Here is a 13,976-nt window from a genome sequence, read left to right on the forward strand (position 1 = left end):
GCTCTAATGCGAATCATCATCCAATTTGGCAGTGAGTGGTGAAGCCAGGACTGGAACCCGGTTGTGTCAGACCCTTAGCAGTTCTGCTAATTTTTTGGGGTTGGTTTCAGTGGATGTGTTTTGACCAGCAGTCTTTCATGTAATCAAGTATGATCAAGGATCTGGACTCACTTAAGCTAACAAATGATTGTTCACAATAGACATGCAATTTAAAGCCTGGCTTGTGGGTTGAATTTATTTAGTTTTTGGCAGCTGTGGACTTTAACTTCAGGTAGATTTTTAACACAAAGAGAATAGTAGTGCAGGAAGGAGGAAATGTGAAGATAAAAGGGAAGGAGAAACCACAGGTGCCTTTGTGTTTGGAGCTCAGCTGCTGGTGAATCTGAAAGGATGGGGGTTGGGAGAAGGAGGGTGAAGCCAGCCCCAAACCTGACTGGAAGAAGGGAGATTGGAGCCCCTCTGGCTTTCCCATCTCCTAGATTCTCTTCCCAGGCCCAGCCCTGCCTCTCACCTCTGTCTCCTCTAGTGGGCAGGCAGGGTTTTGTGGTTTTGAGCTGTGGAGGACTTGAAGCTCTTCCTCACATCCTCAGGTTGTCCTGATGTTCCTGCAGTTTTTCCAGTGGGAGAGGGAGACCTGGACCTGTCAGAGTTCTCACGAGCTGGTATAATCCAGCTTCAGCACATCATGACCTGTGCATAATTGGCCCAAGAATGCAAGACTGTTCAAATTCAAAAATCAATGAATGTATTTAACCATAATAACAAACTAAAGAAAAAGGCAAAAAACTATGAACCAAAAATTGTACTTAGTTCTACATTAAGCAAAATAAACCTGCCCAAACTGATGCTCTGACAGTATAGTCCACTTCAGGCACCACTGTGCTCTGTATCTCTTGTCCCCTTTGTAGCTTCATTGCTCTGATCATTGCCATTTCTTTACAAACACCTAGATTACACCTTCTCCCCATGGCCACTGATTACTCATCCAACATTTTTTAATAGATGCAATGACTCATTGGGAGGAGAGCTATTCCTAGCTCATGCAAAAAATATATTGAGGTGTAAAAATCTGTATAATTGACTCATAAATTTTCTGCACACACAATGACAAAGAAGTGTGTTGTCCATTTTTATTTCCATAACACACTCAGGATACTCTTCGTGAGGCCTTTTCTCTTGTATGGTTGCTCTAGTGGGGTCGTAGGATGGCAAAAGGAAGACCAGTTCTTCCTAATGTTTTGAGAGTAACCTTGGGTCAAAATCCTCTCATTTTTAAAATCTTTGTATCAACTTTTGACATATTACTTGGCACATCAAGAGATTCAGTGCATGTTTTGATGAATGAATCAAAGAGAATTTTGAGAATTCCTTGTTTGGCAAGGGTCTCAATTCAAGACTTTAGTGTGAGACTCAAATACTCACCATGGAAATGACTATTCCTTGAAAAGAGTGACAGTCCCAACTCCAGTATAGTGATGGTTAGCGTTTCTCTGCTTATTACAACGACATGTGTAAAATGAAGGGAATGGGGACATAGTATTTAAAATCCCCTAGAGAACATCTTTTAAAGAGATCTGGGCCACCCATAGCATCTGAAGAAGTCCTGTGGAGCTGGCAGAGTGTTGTGACGGACAATGGTTAGAGCTATGAGACTAGCTTTAGCACAGTTTTATTGTGCCTTAGGCTTTTGTGTGTTGTCTGTACACTTCAGTATGTTTGCTGTTTTTAAAAATCAGTGTATGAGTATACTTACATTAATGGGGTGAGGGGAACCTGGAACACAGTTTTACTCACTTAAGTTACTATTTATCTTTGAATTTTGACATATTGTTGGTCATATCTATGATTTATTTAATGCCTAATTCTTGATCATCTGCTTTGCTATGTGATTTCACTGAGAGAGAAATGGGGAGAGGTAGGCGTTCTCTGAGTCCTGGAATGGTAACATGACTTAATATGGTCTGTGAGATTTCAAAGATTCTTTGCAGGTGGGCTGAGAAGAGGATGTATCTGGCTAATTGAGAAAGCCAGACTGGGTGGGATTTCTCACCCCCAGAGGAGGTGAGGCCAAGAGACTTCTTCAGTTTACATGAAAAAACTTCTGAGTTTCCTGATTTGTTTGTCAGCTTTAGAAAAAGAAAGACAAGAACCTCTAATTATTTAGGGGCATTCTCCCCCTAAATCCAGATTTTTAGTTATCAAAAACATACCAAATTACTCCTCAGTGCTGATTATCCTTCAAGTTAAGCATCTTGTCTCAGGAACCTCTAGTCATAATAAATGGACACTTATGTCATAATCAAGTTTGAGTTCAGTGTTCTGAATACCTGAATAATCGTCATTTTCACATTGACTCCGATGTCTGTCTGTTCTAATTTGACTTAACGGAAGTTCTTCTCTATCAGGGATGGATGAATGAGATTTACAGCTATGATCCAGAAACTTACCACGCGACCTTGACACATTCAGTCTTTGTTCGACTTGAGGGTGGGACCTTAAGACTTTCAAAGCCCAATAAAAATATATCCAGGAGGGCAAGCTACAATGAAACAAAGACAGAGGTCACCTACATCAGCCAGAAAATCTACGACCTCTCAGACAGCAAGGTGAGCCCAATGAATTTTGGAAGCTTAGATGAGTAAAAAGCATTGGGAATCTTGGTTGCTTTACTGTATTTCCCCCTCTGTGTGTGTTTAAAGTATTTGTGTAATTTAGAGCAGTACCTCTCAAAGGTTAATATGCAGATGAATCACCCGAGCATCTTTTTAAATACAGAATCTGATTCAGCAACTATGAGTACAGCCTAAGAGTCTACATTTTTATGAACTCACAGGCAATACCCAAGCTGCTGGTCCGTGGACCACACTTCGAGAAGCAAGGGAATCATACGCTCTTCTGACTTTGAGAGTTAATTTTTTCAGTCAAACAAAGACATGTGCGATGGTGCTAGGGTAATAACTAATGGAGGCTCTGTAAATGTGAAATTATGGATGTGCAAAATAACTACATTTTGATAAAGTATTAATATACTTCTATTTTTGAGAAGTGTAAATTATTTGTTATTTGGAAAAGCTATAGGTTCTCTGTTCTTGTAACTTACGTGAGTGACCTTTGGGTTTCCCCAAAATGGCAGAAGTATTTAAAATAGTTTTTTTATAAATTCATTCTTAACTTGAGGTTAATAAACTCGAGCTTCCTATCTAGATCCAGTTTGATAAATTCTTTTTTTTCCCAGCTTAAATTTGGCCCAGAGTCTTTAAACACAGTTGATATCCTAACTAAGCTGATGATAATCCACTGAACAATTACTGTGCTACTGTTACCTGAAAATCATAGATCTTTGTAAGTCTTGCAAAATTCTTAAACATTTACTTTCTGGAATGATTTTGAAGAATAAGTTATTTCTAAAAATTTATTCCAGTTTCTATAGTCATGTTATAGACAGGTGGTAATTATTTCACATTCATCATTTTAGTCAAAAATACTGTAAATTTTGCGTTTATGCTCTGCACAGTAGTAATACACAAGATAGCCAGTTCTCAATTTAGTAAATAAATCTTTCCTCTTCCTCTGTAGATTTATCTTGTGCCTAAAAGTTTGGCTCGAAAACGAATCTGGAATAAAAAGTACCCTATTTGTATCGAGCTTGGTCGACAAGATGACTTTATGTCTAAGGCCCAGTCTGATAAAGAGACTTCTGAAGAAAAGCCACCAGCTGAGAGAGAGCTGGGAGGCGAGGACCCGAAGAAGCCATCCCACCCTCAGGAAGGAACAAGATCTGGCCAGCGGGATCAGATACTCTATCTCTTCGGGAGAACTGGCCGAGAAAAAGAGGAGTGGTTTAGGAGATTTGTTCTGGCATCTAAGCTGAAGTCAGAAGTCAGGAAGCCACCTGGTATCTCTGGAAGTAAACCAGGTAATGACACGTGTGCTAAATGCTTATGCATTTTTAAAGGGCCTTTGGGAGAATTGAGAGAGATTCCCAGGTAGGGAGGAAGGAAGCCCACCCTGAACTGATGACTATCTGGCACCTGAGGTATGTTCATGGAACATTTGCCTTGTAGGCTGATCACTGCAGTGCTTTGTACGCAATCATTTAACCAGTGAGGGAACCATTTACAGATGAATGGGTTTTTTGGTTTGTTTTTTGATTTACTTATTTATTTATTTTTGCTGTTGCTGCTTCCTTAAGGATTATATTTATTTTTACATGTTGTGGCTCCTCTAGGAGAAGAAGGAGCAGGAGAACCCTAGTTATAATAAGAAGGCAGGTGAAGTGGGGAGGGTATAGTTCAAGTGGTAGAGTGCATGCTTAGCATGCACAAGGTCCTGGGTTCAATCCCCAGTACCTCCTCTAAAAATAAATAAATAAACCTAATTACCTCCCCCAGCCAAAAAAAAAAAAAAAAAAAAAAAGAGAGAGAGAGAAGGTTTTTAAAAATCTACAAAATAAAAAAGAAGGCAGGTAAGAAGGTAGCTTGTGCTCCCAAGCTCCTGGCCTTCAACTTGGCCTCCAAGCCTGAGATCCCCATCGAAGCCAGGAATTCTCTGGCCTCCTGACTCACTGCATTTGCATTACTCACCATGCACCTCTGTTCATTTTCTGTCCCTCTGCCCCATGTACTCTGCTTGGAACGTCACTGAATCTCTCACTGTTCTCCAAACATATTGTGCCCTGTCATTGCTTTTAGCATATGCTGTTTCCTCTACCCGGAATGCTCTTCCGTCACCTAGCTCAGGAAAATGCCAACTATTTCTTCAAGAGAGTCCAGAGATCACTACCTATGAAAGTCAGTCCTGGGCTGCGTGCCTCTCAGCTCTCTTGGGCAGAAGTACTCACCCTCTTCTTTCTGAAAGCCCTTTCAGTCATGCTTCAGTTACAGTGCTTATTACAGAAAACTGTAATTTATTTGCCTGGGTGCCTGAGTTCAAGGGCAGGGATTGTATATGTCTTATTCTTCTTTTCATTGTGGAGCCCAGAGAAAGTGCTTGACAAAAAATTTGTTGAATGAAAGATGGTGTGTTTGGAATTGCCATACGCCGTGGAGGGACAACTAGCCTTCTGCCCACTTGCCATGTGCCCCGTGGGGGTGTGTCAATCCTTTATTTGACCCTAAATGATTACCAGGAAAAAAAGAAAAAGGTACCTACCTACCAGATGTGTGTATGGCTCTTGTTACTCTGAATTTTCTTGGAGAAAATTTTTTTAAAAAAGAACTATTTAAAAAAATTATCTATTGTTACAGTGGGAGGTGTCTTGCAGGGTGGGAAATAACCTTGTAAATGTTTTTCAAACACTCATATATATCATTTTAGCTGCTTTTCAGCTGAACCCAGTGGAGTTTGTTCTGTGTTCCATTTATTTTGCAGTCCTTTTCTTCATCTGTATTAACAGCCATCACTTTTTTGCTGCAGGGGTTTTGCCCTCACACAGCCGGCACAACAGCCCCTCCGGGCACCTGACCCACAGCCGCAGCAGCAGCAAAGGCAGCGTGGAGGAGATCATGTCCCAGCCGAAGCAGAAGGAGCTGGCGGGCAGCGTGCGGCAGAAGATGCTCCTGGACTACAGTGTGTACATGGCCAGATGTGTCCCCCAAGAAAACCGAAGCCCCCAGAGGAGCCCTGTGCAGAGTGCAGAGAGCAGCCCCACAGCTGGGAAAAAGGTAACGCTGGCTGCCAGGGTGTAGCTTTTCTCCTCTTGGACTCATTTCCTCATACATGGGCCCTTCGAGTGCTTCTTGTCCCAGGCCCTATTCTAGGCCTTGGGGACACAGTGATGAACAAGACAGAGGAGGGCCCTGCCCTTCAGGAGCTTGTACCCTAGTCAGGGAGAGAGCGAGAAACAAATGTCGGGTGCTGATAAGGATTAAAATAAAGCCAAATAAGGGAGGATGGGAAGTGGCCAGAACTGCTATTATAGGTTGGTGGTCAAGGAAGGCCTCTTTGAGGACATGACATTTGGGCAGAGACCTGACCAAAGTGAGGAAGTGAGCCCTGGTGATCTGTGCGGGAGGAGCATTCCAGGTGCAGGGAACAGAAAGTTCAAAGGCCTCGAAGCAGGGATGTGGTTGAAGTTTTCAACGAACTGTGATGAGTCTAGATGGGTGACCGTGAGCAAAGGACAGAGAGGCAGGGCCTCATCAGATCAGATCCTGGGAAGCCCTGGGAGGGTTTTGAGCAGGCAGTCGTGGTGGAGTGGCTCTCCATGGAGAGTGGAGAGTGGGCACAGGAGGAAGAGGGTGGGTGGGCCATGGTCATGGCAGTGGAGAATGGGGCTGGCATGGAGGTGGTCATAGCTGGGGGTGAGAAGTGGCTGCCTTTGGGATCTGTGCTGGAGGAAAGCTGGCTGGATTTGCAGACGAATTAGATGAGGGGTGGAGAGAACCAGAGGAGGCAAAGATTACTTCTAGCTTTTGACGTGAGCAACTGGGTGATCAGTAGGGAAGTTCACAGAATCATTAGCAGTTGAGGTCTGATTCCTCAGTAACACTGTTCTTGAATTCTCAAACTCCTCAGCTGTGTCCACTGCTTCTTAAGGTTTACCATAAGCATTATTTCCAAAGTGTAACAGCTGGACAGTGACTCAAGATCATCTGTGATAAGATAACTATAAGCTGCCATATGCCAGACTGTTCACTACTTTAATAGAATTACTCAGATCCCTTGAATCGTCTTGTAAACTAGATCATATCCTTTCCATTTTGTAGATGGAGAAACCGAGCCTTATGGAGGTTTAAGTAGCTTAATGTCACAGTTGCTGGGTGATGGAGTGTACAGAATCTGACCTGAGACTCCAAGGCCCTTTGGCTGCCACGACTGCCATCGTGGTGGGTGGTTCTCAAACGGTGCTTGACCTGAGCCCCTGCCACCCCTCCCACTCAGGCTCTAAGGCACAGCCTCTTGCCTGTGGAGCATGAGGCCTGTTTTTCCCATGTTCAGTCACTGAAGTATTTGACATCTTACAGTGACTATATTTCAGTTAATGGGAAGCATTTGATGCCTTCCTCTTTGTGCCTTCAGCCATTATTCATTCTGTTGACCTCTTCAGCGAGGAGGAGGCCCTAGACCACCCCCCCAACTCGCCCCAGCCTCCTTTGTCAGGGTCCAAAAAAGACCATAAACCTTTACCTGCCTCTGATCCACTGCGTCCACCTCTGACCTAAGTTATCAGGTAGAGTGGGAAGGAGGCCTCCCTCTAAGCTAGGGTGGTACAATTTAAAACTGTTCTAGAAATGTCCTACCAGTGTTTACCACCAGTGAATCCCACCCCTCCCAATTCCCTTTCTCCCTGGGCTATCAGCTGTCTGGATTCTTATTAGACTCAGAAAAATCAGGAGGAGAATTGTGTGATGTAGGAAAATGATCTCATAAAATGCTTGTTTTTTTTTTTTTTAAAGAATTCCATAAATTAAAATAGAAAAGTTTTAGAACATTGTTTCCTTGGTATGTGTTACACCTGCTTGTTGTAGCATGTAATCACTGGGGTCTGTGGAAGCCCCAAGAGGGGCTGGGAGACCCTGATGGCACACAGTCAGGCCCTTGACCTAGCGACCTAGTGTTGCTCTCAGTGGGGTGGGGGGGTGGGGTCTCTGTTACAAACCTTTTTTCCAGGTACTTGGCACTTACCCCTTTAAGCACCAAAACCTTTCTTTCCCCTTCTAAATCTGATGAAAATCTTTAAAAGCCACATTGCACTTTCTGGCCGCCTTAGGCAGAGCTAGGCAAGAATGATTTAATCTTCTCTTGATGATTTAAAGATGGAAGTTCAGGCCTGTCGTCATGCAGGGCTACCAAGGTCAGAAGGCCTTTGGCCCCGGTCTGCGCCATTCCGCGCCACAGACCTTGCAGTGTTTTCTGTCGGTATCAGTTGGCTGGTGTTGGTGTGTGTCCCTCTAGTTGCCTTTCATTGAGCTCTGTCCCCGTCTCCCACCCCTGCCCTTAATTTAATGATTCTAATCTGCACAGGCTAGGAAACCAGAGAGCTGGAATTGTGTGAACAGAGATAACTGTCTTTGAAAGATGGCTGTTGAAGAAATTGCATGAACTTCAGTGCTGGGCTCCACCTCCACGCAGCCTGCCTGGAGCAGGTGTGGGCTGGCAGGGGTGGTCTGGTAGTTAAGAGGGTCTTGAATAAGGTCGAGGTGTGGTGTGTGTTTTTTGTTTTAGTTCAGTTACTGCATAACAAATAGCCCCAAAAGAAGTGGCTTAAAATAGTAACAGTGATTTACTTTGCTCACAAATTTGTAATCTGACCAAGCTTAGCTGTGACGCCTTCTCTCTGCTCCACGCGGTGTCAGCTGGGGAGGCTGGACTGGGGGCTGGAGGACCTGCTTCCAAGATGACACTTGCGTGGCTGGTAACATGCCGGGTGTTGGCTGGGAGCTCAACTAGAGCTGAGGGCTGAGGGCCTCTGGCCTCGGTTCCTCTCCACGTGGTCTGAGCTTCCTTCAGCGTGGTGACTGGGTTCCGAGCGCAGGTGTCCCTAGAGAAAGAGCCAGGTGGGCACTGTATTGCCTTTTATGACCTAGTCTGGGAAGTAAAACAATGTCACTGATCCTGCTCCATTAGTCAGAGTAGTCTAAGTGCCCTCCCAGCTTCAAGGAGAGGAGCAGAGAGTCCATCTCTTGCTGAGGGAATTGCAAGTTCTTGGAAGAGCATCTGGGATGGGAAATATTGCACCATTTTTGGAAAGTAAGGTCTGCTACAGTGTTCCTACACTCCTTTCATTACTTTTCATGCTTCCCTTTATACGTCGGTGGAGATAGTTCTTTACTAGTTTTTAATTTTGCAGTTAGAGCAGATGAGGACCTTTACCCTACCCCCATCTTTGATTTTCTTTTCTTTTCTGTGCCCATGAAGCATTAACATGGTTCCAAAAACCAAAGCTATACAAAGACATATTCAGAAAAGTGCTGTCTCCCGCACCGTCCTGCTTCTGTTCACCCACGCCATCCTCCCCAATAGTGAACCAGTCTCCCTGGGCTCTGCTTCATCCTCTCTGGGTTTACTTCCCTGTCGGTCTTACTCAAAGGATAGCACGTTATGGATACTCTTTTGCATGTTGCTTTTTTCACTTACCAGTACGTTCTGGTAATCACTCCACCTCAGTTCATAGATATCTTCCCTTCCTCTTGTTTTCAAGCAGCTGCAAAGACTGACTCCACTGTGTGAATGTTCTGTAGCATAGTCCATCTCCCTCTTATATGGGCATAGATGTGGTTGGTAATGTTTTGCGATGATGAACAGTGCTGCAGTGAGCAACTGTGTATTTGTGTTTTTGTGTTATTGGGGGGTGTATCTTCAAGGTGAAGTCTTAGAAATGGCACTGCTAGATCAGAAGGTAGCCTCACATGTAGTTTTATTAGATGTTGCCAAGTTCCTCTCAGAAAGGATTGCACCAGTGTTTATTCCCACCAGTAATAAGAGTGCCTGTTTCCCCAGTTTCACCGAATGTGGACCTTTTGGATTAGTGCTCATCCTTCCTGCCAGAGACAGCCAGATTATTTTTTAAGGTCCATATTGCCTCTGGTATCTTGAGTTCAAGAGGAACTCAAAGAGCTCAGGAAACACAAAGGAACCTTTGACATCTCTTCAGGTTACACTGTCTCCTGTATAGCACAAGGAACTATATTCAGTTTCTTGTAATGAACCGTAATGGAAAAGACTATGAAAAAAATATAAATGTGTGTGTGTGTGTGTGTGTGTATAACCGAATTGCTTTGCTATACACCTGAAACGTGCTTATAAATCAACTACACTTCAGTAAAAAATAAGAATTTTAAAATAATCACCCAAAAAATGATTAACATGGAAACAAACAAAAGTTACAGTGTCTCTTCATCAGGGTTGGCCACCACTCAGATGCTTACCCAGGGTAGCACACCCCCTCCTCTTTCACAGACGGAGCCTGGGACACAACTCCCCACCCCTCAGCCCTGCTGCCACCTCTTACAGGCCATGTTCAAAGCACCTCTTACCCTGAGGGCCCCAGATCTAATGGTAACATCCAAACACTTGGCCTCCTTTCTCACACGTTGCCTAGTGCTAAACTAGGTCAGGAGGTGAGTGGGGCCACTGTGCTCAGAAGCCAAACCAATGTTAGGAACACCCAGTGATAATTAGTACGTATAGACTAGATTTGTGTTAAACAATGCTAAAGCACTTTTTGTAGTTATTCTTACCCATAATAATTAACAAAATGTTCCAGAGATTCTGCATATTGAGGTAACTTTGGAGCTCAAAGTTTGAGTTACAAAATACCACTATTTTTGGAGGAAGGGCCCGGTTCTCCAGATGTTCTGTGGTTGGTGGTTGGTGGTTGGTCGCAGAGCCCTGACTGGCCCTCGTGACTCTACTTTATCTCACATACACGAGCTGTGCCAGCCTCTGAAGCCTCCAAACCCTGTGACCTTGGTGCCATTTTCTCTCTTCTCAGGCAGCTTAACCGCTGCAGCAGTGAGGCCGTGAGGCCGGCTGAGGGGGCCCAGGGCTTTAGCATCTTGTTGAGGTTGTCTGCTTGGTTTGAACAGATTTAAATAGTAACTCAGACAACAAGGAAATAGGAAACTCTCGTTTTAAACATGTCTCAAGGTGGAGAATCAAGATAATGAACGTACCCATCACCCTCAGAACGTCCCTCATGCTCTTATAATCCCTCCCTCTGCTCATCCCAGTTTAAAAAGTGTTGCTCCACTATCTTTGGTTTACGATAGACATGCTGCCATCCTTATCTTTGTCCTTGGAATGTAATACGTCTTTTTCTCTGGCCATTTTTATCTTTATCACTGGTTTTGAGAAATTTGATCATGATATGTCTTGGTGTAGTTTTCTTCATGTTTCCTATGCTTGGAGTTCATCAGTCTTCCCAGATCTGTGGATTTATAATTTTCATCAAATTTGGCAAATTTTTGGATATTATTTCTCCAATTACATGTACATTAAAGCTGATTAAAGTTGTCTTACATTAAAAAGAAAAAGTCTAAAGGTGGGATAGTATTAACGGTAGTGTGGGTACCTCAGGAAGGGAGACCCCACAGGCAGCCTGCAGTTTTGCTCGGGGTGTGAAGCCCAGGAGGCTGCCTGTTCTGTGTGCCCTGAAGTGGCCTTCCTGGGAGAGAGGACCGTCAGTGAGGTGGTGCTGTGTTTGTCCCCCAAGGTGAGGCTCTGGTGTTCAGATCACATCAGGCACTTGCATGTTCCTTTTCAGTGGAAGGTTTTAAGAAATATTTAGAGATGATAGAGGCTGCCCCATGTTTGGAGAGTCCTGTCTTCATTATTATTAGTTCCTCTTATTCTCTTGTTACCTATTAACTGGATCATAAGATAGTACTTCCTGTTTGGTGTTATCAGGAGATGAGAACTCTACAGAGCAAACAGGAATCAAATAGGAACCAAGAAATCTTAATTGGCAGGGTGGTTTCCCAAGGCTTTGCCTTTCCCTCCTCAGAGTCGGCTTTTGAAACATTTAAAAATGGAAATTGCAAAGTGCTTATCATTCAATAAGTAAGAAATATGAAGCTATATATCCAATTTTAAAATAAATTTTAGAAAGGATACAGACAAGAGTGCCAAGACGATTCAGTGGGGGAAAGAATAGTCTTTTCAACAAATAGTGCTGAAACAACGGGACATCCACATGCAAAGGAATGAGTTTGGACCCCTTCCTCACACCATATGCAAAAATTAAGTCAAAATGGATTGTACACCTCAATGTAAGAGCTAAAACTATAAAACTCTTAAAACACAGGATTAATCTGTGATTTGGGGCTAGGTAAAGCCTTCTTAGCTAAGTGCACGAAAAGTGCACATAGCCAAAGGAAATACAGATAAATTGGACTTCATCAAAATTAAAAACTTTAGTGCCGCAAACAGCACCATCAAGAAAGTGGAAAGACAACCCAAAGAGTCTGCAGATCATACGTCTAAGGGTCTTGTACCTAGAATATATAAAGAACTCTTGCAACTCAATAGTAAATGGTAAATAGCTCAAGTAAGAAATGGACAAAGGATCTGGATAGATATTTCTCCAAAGAAGATACACAAATGGCCAATAAGCATATGAAAAGATATTCAAGGTCATTAGCCATCAGGGAGCTGCAAGTCAAAACCATAATGAGAGACTACTTTTAAACCACTCTGATGGCTAGAAAGAAAAAGACATGATAACAAGTACTAGTGAGGATGTGGGGAAACTGGCACCCTTGTTCAGCAGTACTGTAAAATGATGCAGCTGCTGTGGAAAACAGTTTGGTAGTTCCTCAAAATGTTAAACAGATTTGTATGATCCAGCAATTCCACTCTTACGTCTATCTCTGAGAGAAATGAAAACGTAGGTCCACACAAAAACTTGTGCACAACTGTCCATAGCAGGGTTATTCCAGTAGCTAGAAATGGAAAACAACTGAAATACCCATCAGGTGGAGAAAGGGTGAAGCGTGGTACATGCACATGGTAGAGAATACTATTCTGCAATGAAAAGGAGTGATGTGCGGACACACACTGCAGCGTGGATCACCTTCACAACATCACGCTTAGTCAGAGAAGTCAGTCACAAAAGACCACATATTGTATGATTCCGTTTATACGAAATGTCCAAAGTAGGCAAATTCATTGGGACCAGTTAGTGGTGGGTTGCCTCTGGCTGTGGGGATGGAGTTGGGAGTGACTGCTAATGGGTACAGGGTTTCTTTGGAGGTAATGAAGATACTCTAAAATTGTGATGATAGCTTCATAACTCTGAATATACCAAAACCCACCAATTATGCTCTTTAAATAGGTGAATTGTATGGTATGTGAATTATATCTCAGTAAATCTGTTTTTAAAAAAGGATACAAAAACCACATTAGTTTTTTTTAAGTTCTGTACTCTTGGAAGTGTATATATACATTGAAAAAGACTGAAAGGAAATATAGTTTAAGTGTTTTAAATAATTGTGTCTGAACAGGGAGATTATGGTTGTTTTCTGCAATAAATATACTTGTTTTTATAATTGGCAAAGCAGCTAATGGTGGGGAGTGTGTGCCTTCCGCTGTGCCTTCTCCTTTGTGAAACCCTCGTGGCACCAGATTATGGGTGACCAGACCTTAGCAGCAAAGCCACTAAGCTCTCTTTGTCCCCAAAAAGCTGGGCTGATCTCCTGGCTATTTGTAATAGAAAAGTTATGCTACAAAACTAAGTAAATCTGTAGTACTTTATTTTTGTAGTTTAGTTTTTGATAAAATATCTCCCAAGAGCTACTCAGACGCCTGTTATAGCCCTGCTTCGGCTTCAGGCCGCTGAACTCTCCAGACTTTGTTTTGGAAGCCATTTTTAGAAACTCACCCTTTCTGCACGTACATCAGTAGTTGAACTGGTGAGATGAATATGCTTCTCACATTCCTTCCTGCAGCCAAACAGCAACATTAGGAAATGTATGCACATTTTTTTTAAGGTTTTAAATTTTTATGACTTTCATTGGAAGTGAGTTCTTTCCAGCAGCGTGTTGAATCCAGATTTTGTTCATAAAGTTGCTTTGATGCGTTGTCAGTGTTCTGCTGCTCATGGGTTTCTCTTTGTTCCCAATGAGTCTGTGGAGAGAAGCCTGCATTAGAAGAAGGAGCTGTTGAAAAGGAAAAACAACCTGTTTGTCAGTTATTTCAGAAATTTGTTTCCACATCATATGCCTTTGGCTTGGACAAAAGTTGTGAAATAGCCTTTGTTTCATGCTATTTTGTCTTAAACCTGTTTCCTGTGAATAACTAGGGTTGTAAGGAAAGGTTAGTAAAGGGTCAGCTCTCCCACATGAGAAGGGGAAGAGTAACCTCTTCTCTTATGCAGCCTCCATATCTGAGTGAGACATGCAGTGACCTGCGTGGGCAGCGTCTTGGCACAGGCTGGAAACCCCGGGGAGGAGGGCATTGTCCCCGGGGGAGTGTTTACTCAGAGGTCTGTGTAGATGGTCTGATGTGACTCAGAGACAGTGATCTCGGAAAAGCTA

General features: G+C 43.1%; 1 protein-coding gene across 5 annotated transcripts in view; it reads left to right on the forward strand.

Moving 5' to 3' along the window:
- Nucleotides 1–13,976, forward strand: part of TEX2 (testis expressed 2) — a 98,480-nt gene that overhangs the window by 57,034 nt on the left and 27,470 nt on the right. For all 5 annotated transcript variants that reach the window (XM_064495662.1, XM_064495665.1, XM_064495666.1 and 2 more), the window contains exons 3-5: nt 2,406–2,606; nt 3,577–3,916; nt 5,416–5,663. In XM_064495662.1, the coding sequence (XP_064351732.1) occupies nt 2,406–2,606; nt 3,577–3,916; nt 5,416–5,663 (789 nt within the window). The remainder of the gene's footprint in view (nt 1–2,405; nt 2,607–3,576; nt 3,917–5,415; nt 5,664–13,976) is intronic.

This window comes from Camelus dromedarius, chromosome 16, assembly GCF_036321535.1.
Source record: "Camelus dromedarius isolate mCamDro1 chromosome 16, mCamDro1.pat, whole genome shotgun sequence".
Classification (NCBI taxonomy): domain Eukaryota; kingdom Metazoa; phylum Chordata; class Mammalia; order Artiodactyla; family Camelidae; genus Camelus; species Camelus dromedarius.